The 23,674-nt window shown below is 42.8% G+C and overlaps 1 protein-coding gene across 2 annotated transcripts in view; it reads right to left on the bottom strand.

Moving 5' to 3' along the window:
- SPON1 (spondin 1) overlaps positions 1-23,674 on the bottom strand; it is a 1,249,069-nt gene that overhangs the window by 71,827 nt on the left and 1,153,568 nt on the right. For both annotated transcript variants that reach the window (XM_078680877.1, XM_078680876.1), the window contains exons 13-14: positions 16,719-16,886; positions 9,983-10,147 (exon numbers count right to left, since the gene is read on the bottom strand). In XM_078680877.1, the coding sequence (XP_078537003.1) occupies positions 9,983-10,147; positions 16,719-16,886 (333 nt within the window). The remainder of the gene's footprint in view (positions 1-9,982; positions 10,148-16,718; positions 16,887-23,674) is intronic.

The following is a 23,674-nucleotide window of genomic DNA, read 5'->3' as shown; positions in this document are numbered from 1 at the left end:
AGATCTAATACCTGAAACCCCAAGAAGAAGTACTCAATTAGAACTGAGGAAATTAGGTCAAATAATAACTCTAATAGCTGGGAGTTCAACGGGTCCCTCCCCAGAAGAACTCAGCAATTGGGTAAAGAAGTTAACTAAAAATGATGTACAGCCTAAAAGTGTGAATGTGAGTCAGTTAAAAGTAGATTTGGAAGAAATGATTATTGGAACGATAAGTCCAGATAGATTCGGGACTTATAATGATGAAGAGTTATTGTTTTTTCTGCAAGAGTATTACTTGGACAGCAAAGAACTTCCCTGAGAAACTGTCAGAAGTAGCGAGTGAATTTGGTTCAGAGATTGAAAAATCAAAGGTGTTACAGAAAACATGCAGCATGGCTTTTACTGACAAAGAGTTAGAAAGTTTAAATAAATCAGGGAGGAGACTGCAGATAAAAGAATTGATGAATATCTTGAAGAAATGGGGAGTAATAGAAAAATGGAGAAGTGAATGGGTGAAAAAGAAGGGGGAAGCCAGTGGAAAGGGAATATCCATGTTTCCACTAAAATAAACTGAACAGGCAGAAAGAGTTTGTCCCATGAGAGAAGTTACAGGTGGAGGATATGTCCATGTACCTTGGACTAGACAAGACATATTGTCATTTACCAATGATTTTCCCAGATTACAAGAGAAACCGATTGAGTAGTATAAGCAAGTGGACAGATTTGTGAAGGTTTCAAAGGTATTAATAAAAGATATAGATGGCCTATTTGAGATAGTGGTTCCTGCTGATTTGTGGACAGAATGTTCGATTACTATCGATTGGCCAAAAGATGAGTATCCTAGGGATGCAAAACCAGGTGCCCCATCGGAGGAAGTGATGAAAAAGTATCATAAAGTCATCACCTTTTTGAAAGGAAAAATAAGTTCAAAGGAAACAGACTGGGTTAAAATTGACAGAACACCACAAGAGCCTAAAGAATCAGTTCTTGCCTATTATGAAAGGCTTTTACAGGTGTTTAAACAGTATAGTGGGTTTGAAAATATTGGAGATAAGGATATGTTACATTTTGTGTATCGGTTTGTATAAGGATTAATCCCTAAAATCAGTGCCATGATACAACAGCATATGCTGTGCCGGCAAAGCAAATCAATTGACGAGATTCTAAGATATGCCAACTATTGCAGCAACTGCATTGAATCTGATCTTAAAAAGTTAAATGAGAAAATGATATGGGCACACGTGCAATTGGCAGAACAACAACAAGAAACTAATAATGTTACACTAAAACAGGGTCAGGATGGACAGGAAAACAGTGGCATTCATGGGAACTTTAAAATGAGTAAGGAAGAGGCTTAGAAGAAATATTCTTGTCATGCTTGCGGGAAGTTGGGACATTGGAAGAACGAGTGTAGATCTGTACTAAAGGGTATCAGAGTAAATCAAAATTTGAATCCACAGGTGCAAAATGATGCGACTAGGCAGCAGCAGAAACAGGTAGTTACACCCCAGTTACAGGTGCAACAACCGCCTATACCTCCCAACGTGAATACTCACATGCAGATGTACAGTGCAAGATCGGGATTTAAAGGAGAAGAGCAGTGTGGTAAGAATCCATTAGTTACGCAGCATTTGGTGCGTTGCAGTGAGTGTGCGTTGGATACAACACATTGACGGTGCCTGAGAGGGGGAGTAAGAATGTGTACTTGGTGCATCTTTAGCAATAGATCAGTCAGGTCCATTTATTGATGGAAAAGTAGAGGGAAAATACATCACCTTCTTTTTGGACACTGGTGCTACCCATTCCACTGTGAGAGCAGCGGAAATCCAAAACCTACCCCTCTCTGGAGAAACAATCCAAGTTGTAGGCTTTGCAAACAAACACATTAGAACTGCTGTCACAGCCCGATAGAAGTTCACATTGGAAATCTTTAAGACATGCATCGATTTCTGGTGTGTGATACCAGTCCAGTAAATCTCTTGGACAGAGATTTGTTGTGCAAAATGAATTGCACTATTTATTGTACAGCGAATGGTGTTGCAATAATAACACTGGATGAGGATGTTGAATACAAAATAATGATGGTCAAACGAGAATCAGAAGAAGATTTGCCAGAAGAGTTCAAAAGTACAGTAAGCTCAGACATACGCGATTTCACAGGAAAAGAGATTGGATTGATGAGAAATGTGGACCCCATTCAGGTGATAGTGAAGGATAGAGCAGTGTTTCCCAATACTCCACAGTACAAAATGAGTCCAAAGTAATTACTGGAGTCACGTTTGTGATTGATCAGATGATTGAACTAGGAATTTTAAAAGAAATATTGAGCAGTCCATGTAATTCGCCCATTAATGGTATCTAAAAGCCTAACGGAAAATATAGAATAGAACAGGATTTGAGAAAGATGAATACAATTGTTGTGCCATGTTGCCGGGTAGTACCAAACCCGGCTGTAATTTTATACCAGATTCCATATGATGCTGAATGGTTTACAGTTATTGATTTGTGTCAGGCATTCTTTTCCATCCCCCTGCATCCGGATAGCCAATATTTATTTGCTTTCGTGTTCGGCAATCACGTTTTGGCATGGTGCCGAGTTCCTCAAGGGTATACGGAAAGTCCATCAATCTTTAATCAGATCTTGAATAAATGTTTGAAAACTCTAAAACTGCCTGGGAACTCTGTCTTGGTCCATTACATCGATGACCTACTGTTGGCATCAAAAACACAAAAGGCATGTGTAACAGACTCCATTGCTTTACTAAACCATTTAGCTGAGGGAAGACACAAAGTTTCACCATCAAAGTTACAGTACTGTAGACAAGAAGTTCAGTACTTAGGTCATAATATTGAAAAGGGACTAAGGAGAGTGACCCCAGAGAGAATCAGTATAATCAAACAAATTTATCCACCCCGAAATCAGAAGGAAGTGAGGATGTTTTTGGGAATGGTTGGATATTGCAGACAGTGGATATGTGGCTTTTCGTCGATTGCAAAACCTCTGCAAAGGTTGACACGAAAAGATGTGGAGGATCTAATTGTATTGGATGGAGAGAGTATGGAGTCTTTCAATCGATTGCAGAACAGTCTTTGCCAAGCCCCTGCTTTGGGAATGCCAGATTATTCAAAAGAGTTTGTACTGTTGTGAAAGAGATGGATGTGCGCTTGCGGTCCTAACTCAGAAACATGGAATGGTAAGAAGTCCAGAAGCTTATTTTCCCACTACTTTGGACTCTGTGGCCGCCACATTACCTGGTTGTTTAAAAGCAGTAGCAGCTACTTGTGTGAGCTTGGAACAGAGTGAATCAAGTGTGATGGGTTACCCAGTGAAGGTCTTTGTGCCTCACTCTGTTGAGATACTTCTAACTGGTAGTCAGACTCAAAATATGACAAATAGTCGGCTGACTAAATACGAGAGAGGGATCCTAGGTGCTGAAAATATGACAGTGGTAAGATGCACTACCGTGAACCCTGCCACATTATTACCAAATTCAAGTTGTGAAGAGGTGAGAGAAGAAGCAGAACATGATTGTTTGGAGGTGACGGAGCTTTGCACTAAGCCCCGCCCAGACATTGCAGATGAACCGTTGGAAGAATCTGATTGTGAATTGTTTGTAGATGGATCATGTATGAGGAATGCAAAGGGTGAATTGTGTGCTGGTTATGCTGTCTGTACCTTGAATGGAGCATTGGAAGCCTCCTGTCTAAAAGGCATAAATTCTGCCCAAGTTGCAGAGCTGGTCGCTCTCACCAGAGCTTGTAAATTGGCAAAAGGTCTAAAAGTAATAATTTTCATTGACAGTCTGTACGGCTTTGGAGTTGTACATTATTTTAGTCAGTTATGGATGCAAAGAGGATTCATGACCTCCTCTGTCGAACCAATTCGGAATAGGAAAACTGTAAAAGAATTATTAGAAGCTTTGCAGTTATCAAAAAGAATTGCAGCTACAATGTGCTGCACATCAATCTGGAGATGATAATCTAACCAGGGGTAACAGATAGGCAGATCAATTGGCATGTTACTGTACTCAAAATACCCTGGCAATACATAGATCGATAGAAAGAGGAAATACCGAATGCAACCTTATGTTCACCACCACATTTGAGACTTAGGACGTGGTGAGACAATTGCAGGAAGAAGTTAGTGACAAAGAGAAGGAAGAATGGAAGAGAGCAGGTTGCAGGGAAATTGATGAAGAGAACTGGGTATATTATGATGAAAGACCAATATTGCCAGATTCATTGCTTTCTCACATGGCCAGGATGTACCATGGACATGCGCACATTGGACGAAATGCCATGGTAAGAATGTTCAAGCAGTCCTGGTACAATACCAAGTTTAGGCTGATTGCTGAAAGTCTGTGCCAAAAGTGTGTTATCTGCCACAAACAAAATCCAGGAAGGAAAACAGTTGTAAGTTGGGGTGTAATTGGGAGAGCAGGAGGACCTTTCACCCGACTATAAATCGATTTTATTGAACTGCCAACATGTAATGGACTAAAGTATGTTTTCGTCATTGTTTATTTTCTCGCTGGGTGGAAGCCTACCCAACAAGAAGGAATGACAGTCTTACTGTAGCAAAATTGTTGGTGAGAGAATGGATCCTGAGATTCGGTTTTCCAGTCAAATTGGAATCAGATAGAGGATTGCATTTTAATAATGAAATAATTCGAATGATCTGTGCTGCTTTACAAATTGAACAGAAATTGCATTGTGCCTACAGGCCAGAGGCATCTGGTATTGTAGAACAAATTAATGACACTATAAAGTCTAGATTAGGGAAGGTGTGTGCATCCACAACCCTAAAATGGCCTGATGCTTTGCCCCTGGTATTGATGAGTCTCTGAAGTGTACCTGACAAAAAGACTGAATTATGTACCCACGAGGTGCTGATGGGAAGAGCAATGAGACAAGCATTCATAACTGCAAATAAACTGATGACTCCATCTGATGATCATGTGCTGGACTATTGTAGTGGAATGGCTGACCTGGTACATTCTGTCTCTCGCCGGGTTGTAGGAGATGCCACACCGACTCAGCGGGATCAAGCACACAACCTGAATCCTGGAGAGTGGGTCCTAGTGAAGAAGCACGTGAGGAAATTTTGTCCAGAACCCCGTTGGAGCGGCCCTTACCAGATCATATTGGTGACGACCACAGAAGTTAAGTGTTTTTGTTTGCCAAATTGGGTACATGCAAGCCATACCTATCTAGTCCCAAATCCAATCGAAAGACCTCAAGAGCAGCAACTGAGAAACAGAAATCTATAACCAGTAGCTGAAGTGTGTGAAGCTGAAGAGTCTGGAGTGACAGATTCTGAAGAACATTTTGGCAATGAACAGCCAAGCGCAAATCGAGTAGAATGGGCAACAGATACTGGGACACATGAGACTGCTGTTGAGTCAGAAGAAGGTGAGGCTGCTATTGAATCAGGAGAAGGTGAAACAGCTGTTGAGACAGAAGAAAAAAACTACGACTAGCCCGTTTCAATTAGCCATTTTAAATGCCCGTTTCAATTAGCCATTTTAAATACAGAGTTCACGTCATGTCACATGACTGAACTACACAAACAGTGCCTTAGACAAAAGACTCATAGTTTCTCACATCCGTATCCCTTGAACTCATTCGCGTTTCGAATTAATACAAAAACATGTAATATAAATGTCATTTGTGCATGATTCACTTGCTGTAATCAGAAAACACCTTTCAAAATAAAAAGTGTTCCATCTTTAAACTCATTGCCCCGATCATAAATATAACAGCCTTTAACATAGTTTGCACTCTACTAATGAGCTGCACTACAGGTGTTGATGAAACACATAGTGACAATCATCTATATGGCAAGATGAAATGCATGAATAACGAGCATCAAGACACACGTTAGAACACCCGTTTAAGCATAATGAATTAAACCCAAGTGGGTTAGCATATTTCATCTGAAATCATTTTGCACCTATTGACATGTACACTGGTTCTGCCCAAGTGGGCTTATAACCAAAGATGCTTAATTCTACTATCTTGCCACCCATCCCTATTACCTTATGAAAAAATATAATAAAGTTAAAAACGGTGCAGTGAAGTCGCCAACGCTATAGCCTATTTACACTTAAGGCTCAACAACGCTGGAATTATTCTAGAGGTGTGATTAAATCTTCTTCAATATTCAATCCCGAAGGAAATCGTGCATTTAATTCCAGAATGTAACAGGACTCCAATTTTCGCAACTTTTTTTCCCTGTTACCAACTCGCATATTTGGTGGAACACAATCTATTACAAAATACACAAGGCCCTGTGTATTCTTGTTGTGATTTGACTCAAAGTGACGCGCAACGGGGTAAGATCTATCCCCATTGTGTATCGCTCTCAGGTGCTGTAGAACTTTTTTATGGACTGGATGGATCGTGCTGCCCATGTACCTCAGGCCACACGGGCACTGAAGGACGTAGACAGCAAAGTCCATCTTACACTTGAGCAGATGCCCTGATGGCCGCGTGGCATGAGAGCCTCCTCCCTTCCCCCAGTACTAACATCAATCGGCTGGGGTGAGTGAAACGACCTACGCCCCCTAGTCAGTTTCCACCCGAGTGACGGGGGAATCAGACCTGGCTCGGGTGGGTGCCGAATGAAGGCGGGCACTCTTGGAACCAGTGAGCACGGCAGACTTCTGAACCCAGCTGCACTTGTGTGCGAGGCAGCGGGGTGCTGCTCAGCTCAACCCATCAAGAAAGTGCGTGGCAACGGGGGTACCAGGAGTACACCCTCCATGCCCTCTGACTCTAAGATGGCTGGAGCAACACCCCAGCGAGTAGATCTCTTATGAAGTAGCACGGGAGGTGCCAGTTGACGTGGAGGTCTTAAGCAGGAGTCCCGAGGTCCATAAAGGAAGCAGCGTGGGAGTCAGATGTGAGGAGAATCCAGAGCTGCAATGTGCGCCTGACCCTCAGATGGCCGCCCCTGGGGACATTTGAATGGGGGAAGCTATCACCTTCTCACGCTAAACAAACCCGAAGGTGCACAACAAGGCCTCCAGCGAGAAAGCACTACAAAGCTTAGAAGTCGGCTTCGACACTCCAAGATTATCAGCACTCTATATTGGGGACATAGTGAGACCTGCTTATTCAAAGTATAGGTCAGGCCGGGGCTTGCCCGAAATGGCGCCAAGATCAAATCTACAACTGTCGCTATGGGGGGCTATAGAGGTCTAAATTCTGATGAGGATCAGGTCTCTAGGCACAACTCCTCTTCAGCTTCACCCCCGCCAGGAGGTTTAAAGGCAAAAACGATGGGTTGTCCTACAATCTGCCGACCTTGAAATCTGTCCTTTCCACCTCTCCTCTCACCGCTTTCACCCTGGGTGACAAATGGAGAACCTAGAGGATGGCGCTTCCCAGTATCACCAGGACCGGTGCCTGTCGATTGAACTTTGACGATGCCCCCTGGGAGGATACCATAACAGTTTGTACTTACCTCGGAGCCCGAGCAAACTTGGCCGATGCCCGGTGGAGTTGTCCTATGCAGCCATAGAGGAGTTTTTGGCTCTGGTTCACCCCCTCTGCTGACACCTACCCAGCCGGACATCTGTCATTGTTTTCCTCATCGCCCCATTGTGTTTCCTTCCCTCCCCCGCATCTCGTGTTTTTATTTTCTCCAATGTCCTTACTTGAAATCTGTAATTGATGCAACTATGTAACCTGTAACGCTCTGATCCTCATGTGAAGTGCTCTGATACCTCAGTGTCTAGCCAGCGCTATCTAAAACTTTGCAAATAAATAAAAATAAATTAAAGTAAAAATCAACAGGTGAAATATCCTTTGATCTTTTTCAATCGCTTAGACAATCCCTAAGTGTATGACTGTGTATTTTTACTAAAGCCACACGCTTTGCATTTTGTACATTTAATGAACCCCTCTTTAGGTTTGAGCCAATTCGTGGCTTGCCTGCTAGATTGCTTTTTCGTGACCACATTGCTCACCAGCATTTGTCTAAAGGATCGTGCCCTTCTAAACATGATTGCTGGCCTTTTCTGTACTATTTGTCCCAGAGCCGGATCATTCCGAATTAAATGCCAATGCTTGGCAAGAATGCTCCTAATTTGGCCATGTTGCCGATTATATGTGGTAATCATCCTTGCCTGATTATCACCAACACTTGGCCGTTTGATTTTACTCTGGCTGAGATTAAAGAGAATTTCTTCTTTTTTCTTGGCTTTATTTGTTGCTGCTTGTATATTACTCTCTGTATATCCTCTAGCTACAAACCTAGAGCTTCATTTTGCCAGTTCTTCATCTAGGTCTTTTCACTGCAGTTCCGTATTGTCCTCACACAATCCCCAGACGGAATGCTTTTAATCAGATTCTGGGGATGGAAACTTGCTGCATGAAGCAACGTATTTCCCGCTGTGGCATTTCTATAAAGTTTTGTCTGTAGTTTGGAATCTTTTACATAAATGGTTAGATCTATGAAGAGTTAAGGTGGGTGGTTAACAGTAAAGATTTCAATACCACATTATTAATAAATGTCTGCTTTCTGATCTTTTAGTTAATGAACGAGTCTCCATTTTGGGTTAAGTTAGCCAACTGTGATGGGTGAAACTTGCAGCTTGCATGAACTGAGCGGCTGAAAACGCTGAACAAGCTGAAAGAGTATGACACAGTGAAGGACATGACGCTTGACGTGCAGCCAACTCCAGTGACTCTCTGAAAATCCACATGGAATGTATTAAAATTTGTTCTTAAGTCAATACTTTCACCTCATGAGAGAATAGGGATGTGTACTGAATATGTGGGAACAAAAGACTGACAATGGGGCTAGTCAAAGAAGTATGGCTTAATGATAGGGTGATCATCCGCTTCACTTTTTGACCAATCCCATAGCAAGAAAGGGGGATTTTAGCAACTTTAGTCGGACGGTATCTGTATGGTAAGGGTATAAAGAATAGGTGATTTAGGGGCGGGGTTTGAAGCAAGGGTGGCAGATGTGGCTGCTGCATTAGGCGTGAGAGAAAGGGTGCGCTGCTGATTGTCGGGTTCCAGAGAGGCCTAGCTGTTCCAGTCCCATTCTGATCTTAGAGTCTTTGATCCCTGACTCTTTGTCTGGGGGTCCCCTGCCACTACCTAGGCCCGGTGGTGGTTTTCCTTGTTCTTATTTCTTGGGTTGGTATATTTGATAATTCGAAGTTATTATCCTAGATCTTTTGTCTCTTCATCTATCCTTCCGAATTCAATATTGATTTATGCATATGTCTGATGTCTCCTTATCTACGCCCTCCATGCAACTTGGATTACTTGCAGATGCTTCAGTATGTATTTTCTCTCATGAGGTATTTTCTTTCCATTAATGCATTTTGAGTTAGGTACATTTTATTATTATGCAAACAAAGTTTTTGTGGTTATTTTAGTCTGTCAATGTTTTGAATAGCTGTTGCCTTCAATTTTTCAACTAATTGGTCCATCGACCAAGTAGATGGAAACTTGAACAATAGGGTTTATTGAGAATAAGGAGAACTGTCAAATTATTGAACTACTGAGCATGAAATGGTATTGAATTCGTAAACTTGACACCAGCGCAACAGGGACTTGGGTGTATGTGTATGGGGCCAAAGTAGATGAAATCATTGAGTGTTCGCCCCTGTCCGAATTATTGTGTCCGCACTGGATCAGTCTTATTTGATTCCGTTCTCCACGTATTTCTTGTATGCCTTCATAATGATAATTTAATTTTAAATTTGTTGAATTTTAAACATAGACAATATCGTTGTCCTTTTATAAACTAAACAAATAATGCACAGATACAGTGCATTGAAAGTAATTTACCACTAGACAAACTTAAGTCGACCGGTTCAGTGATTGCACACTATGTAAATCAGGATCAGTAATTGACCTTGTTCCATGTTCCATCACTCATTGCCACCTGTGCCTGTGAGGTGCTTCTCACACACACTCCCGCCCCCTTTCGTACAATACACCTGATTTCTCGTGAAGAACATGATTTCCTACTTACGGCACTCTGGAAGCATGCACCTCTCCACTTGTTCCAGCTCTTCATTGCAGTCTCCGAGCTCCGCTGGGGATTTCAGCATCCTTTGCCTCGTCCTCATCCCCTTGCCACAAGTCACGCTGCAGTCACTCCATTCGGACCATGGGGACAGTACGCAAGGAATGGTATCTTAATAACAAAGGCAAAGTGAATTTGAGAGTGAAGAAGGACACTAAATATAAAGGTGCAGAATCCTTTTGTGGTAAACAAAGAGCAGAGGTACAAATCCTTCTTTAGAATATTTACAATAATCAATGTCATATAAGTAATTGCCAAGCTAATGATTTAAACAGCAAAATGTAAACCTTGAAGTATCCGTAAAGTAAAGCGGATTTCTTTTACATTTTTGGGAAAGCATGAGTGGTGTATCCTGGCAAAACAGTTGCAGCTTCAAATTTCCTAAAGCAACTCATGAGAACTGCATAGAGGTTTGCGTGTATGGTGCGCTTGAAGTGACATGGGCCTCAGTCCTTTTTGAGTTTGATGACATGAGTATCTTTGTAGCACAAGTCCCTCTATAGCACCCATCATCGGGCTCAACGACTGAGTGACCTCACTACCTTTGATGTTATGACTGCATAAAAGGGCTTGTGATATCACTTCCGCCTTCTATGATTTTTAACAAATTTATGTTAAAAAAGTAAAAAATGGACATCCTCCATGTCCACCTTCATACCACAAGATTAGGAGAGAATACTCCAAATGTTTTGTTTATGTTTATGTTTATGATATTTGTAGAGCGCGTACAATTACCCTTGGGCGTCTCGGCGCTAAAAATGCATTGTTATCTCAGCGTGATCAGGGAGTACAGGGATGTGGATTACTGATTGAATAACCACGTTTTCAGTTTTTTTCTGAACTGAAGAAGAGAGGGGCAGGCTTTCAAGTGATTCGGAAGGGTGTTCCAGAGTCTAGGAGCCGCGATTGAGAAGCGGCGATCACCCCAGGAAACTGTTCGACTACGTTGAACCACTAGTTGGTTGAGTGAAGTAGATCGGAGGGTTCTCGATGGATTGTAGGGAATCAATTGATGTTTAAGAAAACAAGGTCCTTGATCCTGTAGTGTCTTATAGACTATGCACAAAACTTTGAATTTTACCCTGTTGTGGATGGACAACCAGTGGTAGTTTTTCAAAGTATCTGAGATAGGTGCAAATTTGGGTTTCTTTGACAGTACGCGAGCGGCAGCATTCTGCACGGTCTGTAATTTTTTAGTGACTCTGCTCTGAGCATTGAGCAGCAGACCGTTGCAGTAATCTAGTGATGTCAAAACTAGAGTGGTGACTAACGTTTTGGCTGCTGAATCTGGTAGATACGGTATCATTTTTCTTACCGTTCTAAGCTTGTAATGTGCATTGGCTGCCACCTTGTTTGCATGGGCCATGAAGTTAAGTTGGTCATCAAAAGTAACGCCTAGGTTTCTAACTTTGACCGTGGGGGAGGGAGGTGTACCCAAGGCCAATGGCCACCAAGCATCAGACCATACTGGTGAGAGATTGCCGAAGATGACCACCTCCGTTTTATCGGAGTTGAGCTTTAGGCAATTCCTTGCCATCCACTCACCGATAGTGATCATCCCCTTCTGGAATCCCTCTGCCACCCTCTGTCCATCGCCCTTTATTGCCAGCACCAGCTGAGTGTCGTCAGCGTATGAGGTCAGGCTCATCCCATGCTCTTTGATGACACTAGCAAGGTCCGACACATAAATGTTAAATAGTGTCGGACTTAGGGATGAGCCTTGGGGGACCCCACACGGTAACGACAGATCAGCCGACTGGAAGGGGCCCAGTGTAACCGCCTGGGTTCTGTTGGCCAGAAAGGAGGCAAGTAAATCCCTAGCAGTGAGCTGAATGCCCATCCTCTCGACACGGTCGACCAAGATCTTATGGTCAACCGTGTCGAAGGCTGCTGAGAGATCCAAAAGGACTAGCAGAGCAGTCCCTCCTTGATCGCGGATGATTCTTATGTCATCAGCTGTTTTGATGAGAGCGGTTTCTGTGCCATGATTTTTGCGGAAACCGAACTGGGTGTCATCCAGCAGATTGTGGTTTTCTATATAGGCTGATAGCTGCTGGTTCATGGCCTTTTCTAGAACCTTGGCTAGGAAAGGGAGGCTCGCTATAGGACGATAGTTTTTTAATTCGCCTTTATCTGAGCCCGGCTTTTTTAGCAGGGGTTTGATCAATGTGTTTTTTAGTGAGTGCGGGTAGATTCCAGCTGTCAGTATAGTATTACAGACGGCGGTAATGATGGGGATAACTGTATCTGGTACAGTAGCGAGCACGGAGGTCGGACATGGGTCCAGGGCTGAGCCAGCTTTAATTGTTTTGACTATGTTCGTCATTTGGTCAGTGGTGAGGGGGCTGAAACAGGTCATGGAACTTTTGGGAGTAATCATGGGGGTAGTGGCTCTGCTACTAGCCTAATCTGAGCTGAAGGCTTGGTAGATGTCATTAACCTTTGCAAAAAAGAACTCCGATAAGGCATCACATAAAGCTTGTGAAGGGGGAGGATTGAGATCCGGGGAGTTTCCAGCAAGGGTTTTGGCAATGTTATATAACTGTTTACTGGAATTTTTTGCAGTTTCAATCTGGCGTGTGAAAAAATCTTTTTTTGCTGCTATTATCATAGCTTTGTAAGTGGTAAGAGCTTTTTTATAATTTTCCTTATTCTCACTATCATAGGTTCTTCGCCAGTGTCTTTCCCTATTCCTGGTTAATTGTTTTTGGGTTTTTAATTCTGTTGTATACCACTGAGCTTTTGGCGAATTTCTGTTCTTAGAAAGTGATTTAATAGGTGCCAGCTGAGTCGTGGCATCAACTAACCACTTATGGAATTGATTAGTAGCAATATTAGGATCGGTGGATAATTCAGGGGTTGTGGTATTAAGTAGCAGCGTTAAGTCATTGGCATTAATGTCCTTCCAAGCTTTAAACGTACCCTTTTTTTCACGGACTACTTTTTTCCTCTGTAGACCTTTGATGGTGAGTCTGCTAAGGATGACTGAATGGTCTGTCCAGGTCATAGGGAGAACTGAGATAATACTCAGTCCTTCCACATTTGTGAAAATTCCATCCATTGTATGGCCTGCCTGATGGGTAGGGGTCGTGACCAGTTGCGTGAGACCCATTGTGTCTAAGTCTGACAAGAGGGCTGAGGTGTCCCTATCACTGGGAAGCTCCAGATGGAAATTAAAATCTCCCATAATCGTAGTGGAGTCTTCTGTAGCTATGAACTCAGTCATATTACTAAGATTAGCGAGGAACGCAGATCTCGTCCCCGGGGGTCTATAGATCAATATTCCCTTGAAGTTATAGGTTGGGGACAATTTTATGTTAAAATGCATGGCTTCGCATGAGGTAGTAGGAATAGGCGAACAACGGACATCAAATTGGTCTCTCGCTATGATGGCTATCCCACCACCTTTTCCTATGGGCCTATCCTGCCGATAGGCACTGTAGCCTGGGGGGACTGCCGTGACATAGTCAGGGGCAGAAGCTTCATCAGTCCATGTCTCTGTAATGTAGAGCACATCTAGGTTTAAGTCGCTGACAAGGTCAGCTATTTCCTGGCAATGTTTGCTCAGGGAACGTGCATTAATGAGCGCCATGGAGACATGGGTATCCACCTCAGTGGTTAAAGATTTTGCATCCACAGTTAGATTATCAAACACAGGAGAAGTATTACAGTTTAAACATTGTGTATGTGACCCCGTCTGCATGAGGGATAGATCAAGTTTGGTGCACAGCGGGGCATACGATGGACAAAGGTCCAGCAGAACGTCGCGGGTATACGTAGGTGGAGGGGCAGGGGTTGTGGCCCTAGGCACGGTCCAGGCGCGGAAGGGCGCAGACGGGCTTGCCTTTGGCGCGCCTTTGGCGCGCCGCCGGCGCGCCCGCTGCGCCCGCCCGCTGCGCGGACGTGCAGAGCGAATGTTTTTATCCATTGGTGAGTGAGGAGGGTGGGAGGGACGATGAACTGCACCGTCTCCCTTCCCTTCCCAAGATGGCGGCTCCAGTGGGTGGGGGGGAGTGCCCAGCGTCACTCACAGCTGAGCTGCGCTGTCCGGTTTTAATGCTGCCTGGAGGGAAGTAATCTCACCCCAGGTAAGAACAAGCATAAAAACGAGCTATTTAAGATATATACAATTTTAAAAGATTTTAGTTCTTAAATGCTGAAGGCAGCGTTCGTGCAAGCAAAATGGTACCTGTGTTATTCTTCTTAGTCAACAATAACACTGAATTCAATAGAGGCGCAAGAGAGCGCTAAGAGCCCCGGCTTCCGCCTCAGGGCGAGTGATCAACACGATATAACAACAACAATACCGGTTTTTGAGTTTAGAGTCCCTTAAGTAGTATGGGAGGGCGGGAGGGACGATGAACTGCACCGTCTCCCTTCCCTTCCCAAGATGGCGGCTCCGGTGGGTGGGGGAGAGTGCCCAGCGTCACTCACAGCTGAGCTGCGCTGTCCGGTTTTAATGCTGCCTGGAGGGGAAGTAATCTCACCCCAGGTAAGAACAAGCATAAAAACGAGCTATTTAAGATATATACAATTTTAAAAGATTTTAGTTCTTAAATGCTGAAGGCAGCGTTCGTGCAAGCAAAATGGTACCTGTGTTATTCTTCTTAGTCAACAATAACACTGAATTCAATAGAGGCGCAAGAGAGCGCTAAGAGCCCCGGCTTCCGCCTCAGGGCGAGTGATCAACACGATATAACAACAACAATGTATTCTTCAATCTTTAATATTTGCCTCAGTAATTTCGATATATATATTTCTTATTTACTTTGAACATTTATATGACTTATTGTCTTACAATTCTTACATGCATATATGGACATGTGAGTAACACTTATAATTAATCTGACTGAGCTGTAGACAAACGTGGCTATGTGAACAAAAGTGAAATATGTGTCATCAGTTCAAAACATACTAAAATGTACAAAAAAGTGATGGATGGCAAGCTTGAATTGATCTCAGCCATTGGTAATTACGCGGGCTGCAGTCCATCATTATTTTGCACATCATGGCACCTCAGATTGGACCCAACCATATCAGTCTTGCCCGTTTTGCAATTGGAACAGATCAGTCTGAACAGCCTATCCAGGTCCTAATAGAACTGGAACATTGCAAGGTTTGACACATACGTCAGGAAACCTAACTTATTTGTCGATGCAAAAATGGCGCACTGCTGGAGTGTGTCTGGAAACAGAAGCAAATCCTGCAATGTGTCATTTCACACGGGGCAATCCCAATGTGAAAAGGCCAAGGTCACCCTTTACGCCTGCTTGAAGAAGGCGCAAGAGTTTGACGCAATAAGGTAATAGAAGAGTCACAGCTAAATCTCATAGATTTCACTGCAACAGTTCTACTGCCATTTTCTGTGAAAGAACGTCCATCCTGCATACATTATACCTGTTGCAGATACCTGTTCCCTATTTTTAGCTAGCTGTTAGATAGGGATCCCCTGCTTTTCTGCAGATATAATGTAGCACAGGGGTTTACAAAGTGAATATGGCGCAGTGTGGCATATTTTTTATGCCTCTGCAGCATCACAAAAAGTGAAGCAAGAGCAGTGTAAGGGCCTCATAAACATGGCCAAAGTGACTATCTATGAACACAGAATGTTTAGGTATTCGGTGTTGCTGTTTGTGCTATGCATGCGACTTAATGGTTTCGTGGTTTTTATTGGATTTTAGCATGACAGAGCTTTTTTGAGAAAGAAGCACTATACCAAGTAGAGTAGGCATGTTCAAATAAAAGTCCCCACTATCAGGGGAAAAAGGAGAAAAAACTGTTTAGAAAAATCCATCTGGACAGCACTCTGGTTGAACAATATATGGGGATGGGAAAACGAGGAGTCATCCACTACAGATCCTTTCCTTACAGCTTTTCATGCCGACAGTTCCAGTAATTTTTGACTTTGAAGGCGACTCTTAATCAGTGGCGGCTCCTCCTCAAAGGCGTAGGAGCGTCACCCGACTCACTGCCTTGCAGCAGTGAAAGAAAGGAAAAATAAGTGTGGCGGCATACTGAAGTGCGCATTATGCTTTGGCCAGCCGTCACAGACTGGCCAACCAGTCATGCTCACTTAGCATGCTCTCCACACAGGCTGCATTACAGCCTGGGTGGAGATCATGCCGCCCGTCCCCATCTGAGCACCAAACTATGGTGCTCAGACCAATCGCAACACTGCATTGCATTGCAGCGTTGTGATTGGTTTAGGGAAGCCTGGCTGAAAGAAGTGAAGCGTTTGTTCTTGACTGCCTAGACTGAAAGGGCGTGATAGCTGAAGAAAAGGTGGGCAATACAGCAAGAATGCAACGTAATCAACTTTTTAGAATATTTTGATATTGCACAGAAACCAAAAGGATATTGAAGCACATTAAACAAACGCATACAAAGGTAAATAAACAAAATGAGATCGAAACAATATCAATCCGAAACGGAAAACTAAGTGGAAGGTAAACATTTAAGTTTTTAAAAGAGACCGAGGAAAGATAAACTATGACTTGAAATAAAATAAAATAAATTATTTGTACTATTAAAATAGAGAGTAAATGTATCTAAAAGTTTTGAAATAGAATCAGTATATTGTTGTTCATCATTGATTACGGTCAGCATGATATAAATGCATTTCACAGATTATATTGTGAAGAAATGGTTAGTTGAGTAACATTATTGAGTCATTATCACTTACGACATTCGGGCATCATGCATTTTTCAACTTCTGTTGTTTCTGTTTTGCACATAGATCCATCTGCTGGAGTCATTTTTATCATCCGGTGTCGCTTTTTCATGCCCAACCCACAGGTGGCGCTGCATTCATCCCATTCTGCCCATTCTGTCACAATGCAGCTACTGGGAGCTTTTTATGCGGAAAGAAAAATATGTCAAGGATTTAAATCAGATCAATAGAGAAATAATTGAACAATTTTGTTGTTGAAATCCTTCCAATGAGAGCCATTTTTGACAGTTAGTGGTAATGAAAGGGTTCATAAACATAGTGAGAAAATATATGAGGTACAGTCCTGTTTTCCTGTTCTCCTAAAATATTGCCTAAGAGGTCAAAATGGCCATTATACACATATAGGTCTGTTACTAAAAGGCCACAAATGTGCCCTATTATGAAGATTGTGCTGCCTCCAGGGCAGCTGCAAAATTGCATTGACCCCAAGGCGGTGCATTATAGAGAAATAGGGAACAGCAGTTTAAAAGCTGCTTTGTGTTTCTCTTTGCAGGCGGCCACCCACCTGCACTTTTGCAAGGGACTAGAGCTTCCCCTTGCAGGAGGATGCAGTGAGTGACTGCACCACCCGCAGGGGGATGTTTGGGAGTCCACAGTGCCCACTTTGATCCCTTGAGAGGGCTATCCTCAGGGGACACACTAGCCGTGTGCTACCTTTTTGTGGCATACTTTTAGTACACCTAAGTGCAAGTTTGCCTCTTTGCCCACATCAGTAATACGGCGTGGGTGCATAGTAAAAGTGATTCCCTCACTGCATGGGAACATATCATGCAAATGAGGGAACGCCCTCTTGGGATAGTGCTACATGTGTGTCAGCGCTTTCTGTATTACAGAAAGAGCTGCACAAGCTTCTGCGGCACCTTCAGTAATACCAAAGTGACCGGGGGAGCACAAAGTGGGTGTAAACACCGGTTATGCCCACGGGACACTTTCTGTAATATGACACCTTGCTCACTACTTTTTACCATTCCACAGCAATGAAGTACTAGGGACATCCAAAGTTGTTAGAAATGGGGGTCTCTAGTTGGCAACGGTTTGCACCTTTGTCCAAGTAGAGACTCTTCTTCCTAGTCAGAGTAAGGGAGATACACTTCTAAAATAACCCCGTAGCTTGGCATGAGCAGACAGGCTTATCTCAGAGGAGTGTATAAAGCATTTGTGCATGCAAACAGTTACACAGTGAAAATACTGCAAATGGACACCACACCAGTTTAGAAAAATAAGCAAAACTGTATCTAAACCAACAATAAAAAAAATCCAACATAAAAATAATTACTGTGCAAAATAACCTTTTAATTGCAGCAATAACGGGAAACACAGTTCCTTTGACACAGTAGCTCTGTTTTGGGCTACCGCAATACTGAACACGACAGAGTCTCAGAATTTCAGCCAACTGCATTGGTGCGGGTCATTTAATGCATTGACAGACTCTGAGACAATACCTTTCTTGTTGCAGGCAACATGCCGATGCAAGTTGGTGGGGGCAACCGTCGCAGTTGCGATGTGAGACGGAAGCGTTGCAGCATGTGATGTCCTCACGGCTCGGTGCAGGCAGCAGCTCGTTGACGGAGCCAGTGAGACAAAGGTGCTAAATGCAGTGCTGTCAGGTCACAGTGCGGCGACTAAGCCGGTTGATGTTTGAGTCAGGTAGTAATGGAGTTGGTGACGTCTGTGCAGGATGTAGCAAAGCAGTGCGGAGTGTGGTGCCCACAGGATGCGGTACAAGCAGTGGCTCAATGACGGAGTCGGTGAGACCAGTGTTGTGTTACAAAGTGAGGCGGTGCTATCTGCAGGGCCTTCGGGACACCGGATCCTGTGACGGACTTGGTGATAGAGTCGGTTGCCCTGGTCTTCTGCAGTGACTGAAACCAATGGTTCCAGAGACAGTGCCCAGAAGGATGGTGAGGTCTTTGCTGTTCCGGAGACCTCTTGAACAGGGGGCAAGCTCAACTTCAAGCCCTTGGAGATACTTTCTCAAGCAGGATACACACATAATTCCTCTCCTTGGCAGAAATAGCCACTGCAGGCCAACCCCAAACAGCAGAGGCCAAAGGGGCAGTACTCCTCCTCCAGTTTCTCCAGGTCTTCTCGTTGGCAGAGGTTCTTCATGAAGTCCAAAAGTGTTCTAAAGTTCTGGGGTTTGGGCCCCTCTTTTTATGCAGTAAAATCCTTTGTTTACTGGTGGTAGAGAAACCCTGTGCCCAGTCAAAGCCTCTCTGTGTGCTCTCTGGTGCAGCTTCCTGGCAGGAGGTGGAGACAGCATTGTGTAAGGCAGAACAGGCCCATTCAGGTAAAAGATTATCTCCTTCCCCTACTCTAAAAACAGCAAAGGTCTATTCAGATCAGCCCTGACTCACCCTGGAAAGGCAGGACACACCTAACCGCTCCTCCCCCAAAGTGTCTGTCTGAACAGAATGCACATCCCCAGCCCCTGTGACTCCAAAGTCAGACAGTTAATACACATCCTAGAAGAGGCACACTGGATGGCCAAGCAAGAAAATACCTACTTTCTAAAAGTGGTATTTTCAAACCCAGATTGCAAAAATCACCCTTACTAAAAGATGCATCTTAACATTCTAAGTTCAGGCATACTAAATGTTACTTTCCCATCTTGTTCTCCTGGGTAGTTGCGCGTATAAGATGTTATAAGCAAACGCCCCATTCTATCTTATGGGGACATATAGTCTTACAATAGTGAAAATGAATGTTGCAGTTTTTCACTATCAGGGCATGCCACACATACCAGGGCATGTCCTACCTTTCACTTACACTGCACCCTGCCTACAGGGAAACATTGGGCCTACCGTAGGGGTGAGTCACATGTATTAAAGGTGAACGAAGGTTATGGACTGGCAAGTAGGCGCACTTGCCATGTCAACATACCAGTACCAGAATGCACACAGGCTCTGCACTGGCAGGCCTGAGTTACATTTACAGGCTGCTTATGAGGGTGGCACAATTAGTGCTGCAGGCCCACTAGCAGCATTTGATGTACAGGCCCTGGGCACACACAGTGCACTGTACTAGGGACTGACTAGTAAATCAAATATGCCAATCATGGAATCACCAATCCAAGTCAACAATTGGCAAAGGGAGCGCTTGCACTTTGGCACTGAACAGCACTGGCAAAGTGCCCTGAGCATCTAGGCCAGCAAAACAAAGTCCAACACACAGCAAAAACAGGAGACAAAGGCAAAAATACAGAGGAAACCCACGCCAATGATGCCTGGTCTAACAAAGGTTATATCTCATCAATCACAATTACATTTTGTGATTATAATCAGCAAATAATTTCCCATTTCCCCAGCACCCTGCACAGAAGGACAGAATATCATTAAAACTGTAGTTTTTAGAATTACACCTCATTGTGAAAAGTAAAGCATAGCACGAACAATGTTTCTCTAGAATATATAAAATACCTTGTTTTAAAAAATGCTAATAAACTGAAATTGGATTTTTCTGCCCTCTCGTGGTCATAAAAATGCAAAGTATATTTGCAACAAAAGAAAAATTGCCTCCGGGACACAAATTAGCGCATGGCTGCGCATTGCGATGTGACACATTGCGAAACTATGGGTTACCATCCAATGCAAATCCGGAGTTTCGTTGGAATGTAAATACAAAGCCAACACTTAGCTTTATGTCTGTGTTAAACGAATAATGCAAACCAAATGCAAAGTTGTAATTCTAGGCCTCTTTGCCTATCCCTGTACCTCTGAGACTGAACTTGAAAATGTGATGCCTGTCCTGCTTGACAATGATGGTTTGCATTTTAGGCTATCGTTGTTATACCCAAGGCATTCTATGGCAGCAGATTTTTCATTTAAATGGGAGCAAACTTAAATTACGTTTTATTGCTTTAGTATTGTTTCTATTATTATGTTCATTTCATTTGACATAGTTCCTTAAAGTTCAATTTTTTCACTCTATTGAATGTCACAAGGGCCAAACGTTTTTTAAGGAAATTTCCTGGGAAGTGAGGATGGGTGGATAAAAGAGTGTATGATGTCACTTCTGCTACCTCTAGCTGTGTGGTGCATTGACATAGATGTGTGCAAGCAGTGATTTGATGCTCCATTTTTACCACTTAGTAAATCATTGTAATATTACTGGGTGTGTGCATATTCAGTCATTAAATATGCAGCTCCGCCTGTTCTAGGGAGTTTGCAATTGCAAATTCCTACATACTAGGAACAGATATAGTACATATAAAAACATTTCCCTGTATTGGCAACACAGAAGGTGTATTTTATGTACCAGCAATGTACTACATAGAGGGAGGCCATAAATGTACATTTAGTACTGCAACCTGGACACCAACTTTATCATTAGTATGCTTGTTAGTCAAATCGTCAGGACAAAACGTACTTTAACATACTGCATTTGTCACAGTTCTGAAAGTTACAAGGAAAGAACTACTGTGGACACAACCACCGTTATATCAAGATGCAGTAGTTTAGTTCTAGTAATCGCGGAGTAATTACGACGAGAGGGAACCATTGACCAACAATTATGCTGTCACACAGCACATTACAAACCTGATATATTGCCATTTAGCTACTCATGAAATTTTCTAACACAATCACACTGAAGTAATCTGTTCGGACTGAGTTACGACTGCATGTCTGTAGTGGTAGACGCTCTTTACCCAGCAGTATTTTTGATGCAGCAGGTTAACACGCGACCATAAGTACCATGCAGGCCAATTTTCAGGTATTTTTTAAATTTAAACTACATATTTATAAAGTCATGTTTATAAATGGCTACGGGATGGAAAAGGGTTAAGGGATGGGTAGAGGGGAAGAAGTTAGGCTTTTCTTTCAGGGTTTTTGGGTGGGTAGCAGTAAAGGGAAGAAAGGTTTGTTTTTTTGTTTCAGGGCAGGTTGAGGTAACTGGTTTTAGGGCTCAGGGGTGGGTAGAGGTAAAATTTGTTTTTTAAGGTTCGGGGAAATAGAGGTAAGGGGTTTTTAAGGTTCATTGGTGGGTAACGATAAAGGGAGAAAGGGGTTTCTTGGGTTCCGGGGTGGGTAGAGGTTAACCAAAGTTAAGGGTTTAAATAAAAGACAGGAGGTTTGAGGGGGGTTGCCCCCAAAACTGAAAAAGGAAAAAGAAGGGGAGTTTGGTTTAATGGGGGGCAGGGGGGTTACTATATCTTGCTTTACTAACCTTGGTTTATGCCATGTAGGACTGAGGTGTTTAGAAGCTCAGTGAAGTCAGGTGATGGACCCATGATGCAAGATTTGAAGCCTGGACAGTGTACGGTTTCGTTACAATATACAAAGCTGTCTTTCGTCTTGCAACTTACATTGCATTGGCAAGGCTAATTGCTGAGAACAATACCAATGATGGTTGTATTTATGGCAGCATAGTTAGGCTGAAAGGTAAATATGCAGCTTTTTCTTGGAAAATGTTGCATATCTTTTGGATTGTTATCTCTAATAAGGTAAGGCAATTCTCAGAATGCTGGGTAGAGGCAAAAGCCATATTAAAATTCCGGCTCTACCTTTTCACAAAATATGTTTAAAAATGGCTTGGTTGAGGAGTTTTACCACATTATTAAAACTTAATTATAGCCCTCCACTTACATCGACTCCACAACATAAACTATCAACACTATCGAAGTAAGTAAATTTGGAGCTTAACATAGCATCTCTTTACTTCCCTATGTAGATTTACCTTGACGTTGTTTTGGTAGCCGATATTGTGAAGTCAATATATGTGCAGTTCAATATTCTTGACATTTATGTTGTGACATACAACATTTTTCCCTTTGAAACGTTCATTGGAACCTCTTTTAGAAGCATCTTGCATTGGTTGTGTTGGTCATTGACATGGTCTGTTCCGAAAAATATCCCTAGGTTTAAGCCATTTCTTTTTAGTTCTTCCAGTTTGGAGATAAAACGTTGGCTGACCACCTTGTCTGCTGTGCAGGTTTCTTGAGCTGGTGAAGACAGATAACTTTTACCAGCCTATCTCTGTAGGTAGATAGCTGAGCACATTGTCTACATGCTGCAAAGACAACTTCTGATGCAGGGGTCTCCAACCTTTTCTATAAGAAGAGCTTCTTTTCTTTAATGAAAATCATCTTGAGCTACTAGTGTTGGTGTTGCAGTAATTACAGCATCAGTGAAGATCACCTTAGTGGAAACTCTATGCAAGATTACCAGCAGTGATCACCTCAGTGCATTGGGTGGGGTTGAGGGTTGCCAGTAATAAAAAAGCCTTGGCAATTTACAATTCATTTACATAGGTAATATGTAATAGCCACAGCTGAAAGTCCCTGGGTGTCAAGGTAATAATGTAATAATGTCTCACATTTCCCAAATGATTATCACTCAATTTATAACTTAAAAATGCATTTTGGAATTTCAGCCATTTTCTCCAAACATCAGCTTATGAGTTCTGAAAAGACACACATTTTCGTCTCAAATTAAAGTTTTTCATTTTTGGTATACATATAATAATCCAACCGAGCAAACACTTTTAATTTAATACGTTGGCTGCACACCAGGAGATCTAGCCAGTAACTCACAAACTACTCGTTCGAGAAGCCTGCTATACTATGCATTTAGCTCACTACATAGGAAATACGAATACTTCACAGAATCATTAAGGTTCCAGGATACCAACAACCTCTGTGGCTTGCTTATTGTCAGGTAAGTCCAGCTAGAGCTCGACAATGCCCAACAAGAAGGCTTTATGATGAGGATTCTGGCACAACCTATCCTGACACCTCTTCCATCCAGCAAGGCACAACAACAGAGTGATTAGTTATATATTGATAGTCAGTAGTGTGCCTTAGTTGATTATAATCTGAACTCGAAGATAGATGTTGTATTCCTTTAGTGATTATACTTAAAGGACTATTGTTTGAAATCCAGCTGATCAACCTAGATATATGTCTATAG

This window comes from Lissotriton helveticus, chromosome 3_1 (assembly GCF_964261635.1).
Source record: "Lissotriton helveticus chromosome 3_1, aLisHel1.1, whole genome shotgun sequence".
Taxonomy (NCBI): Eukaryota; Metazoa; Chordata; class Amphibia; order Caudata; family Salamandridae; genus Lissotriton; species Lissotriton helveticus.
The sequence above is the reverse complement of the archived record's forward strand: the minus strand, read 5'-3'. Positions and strand labels throughout refer to the sequence as shown.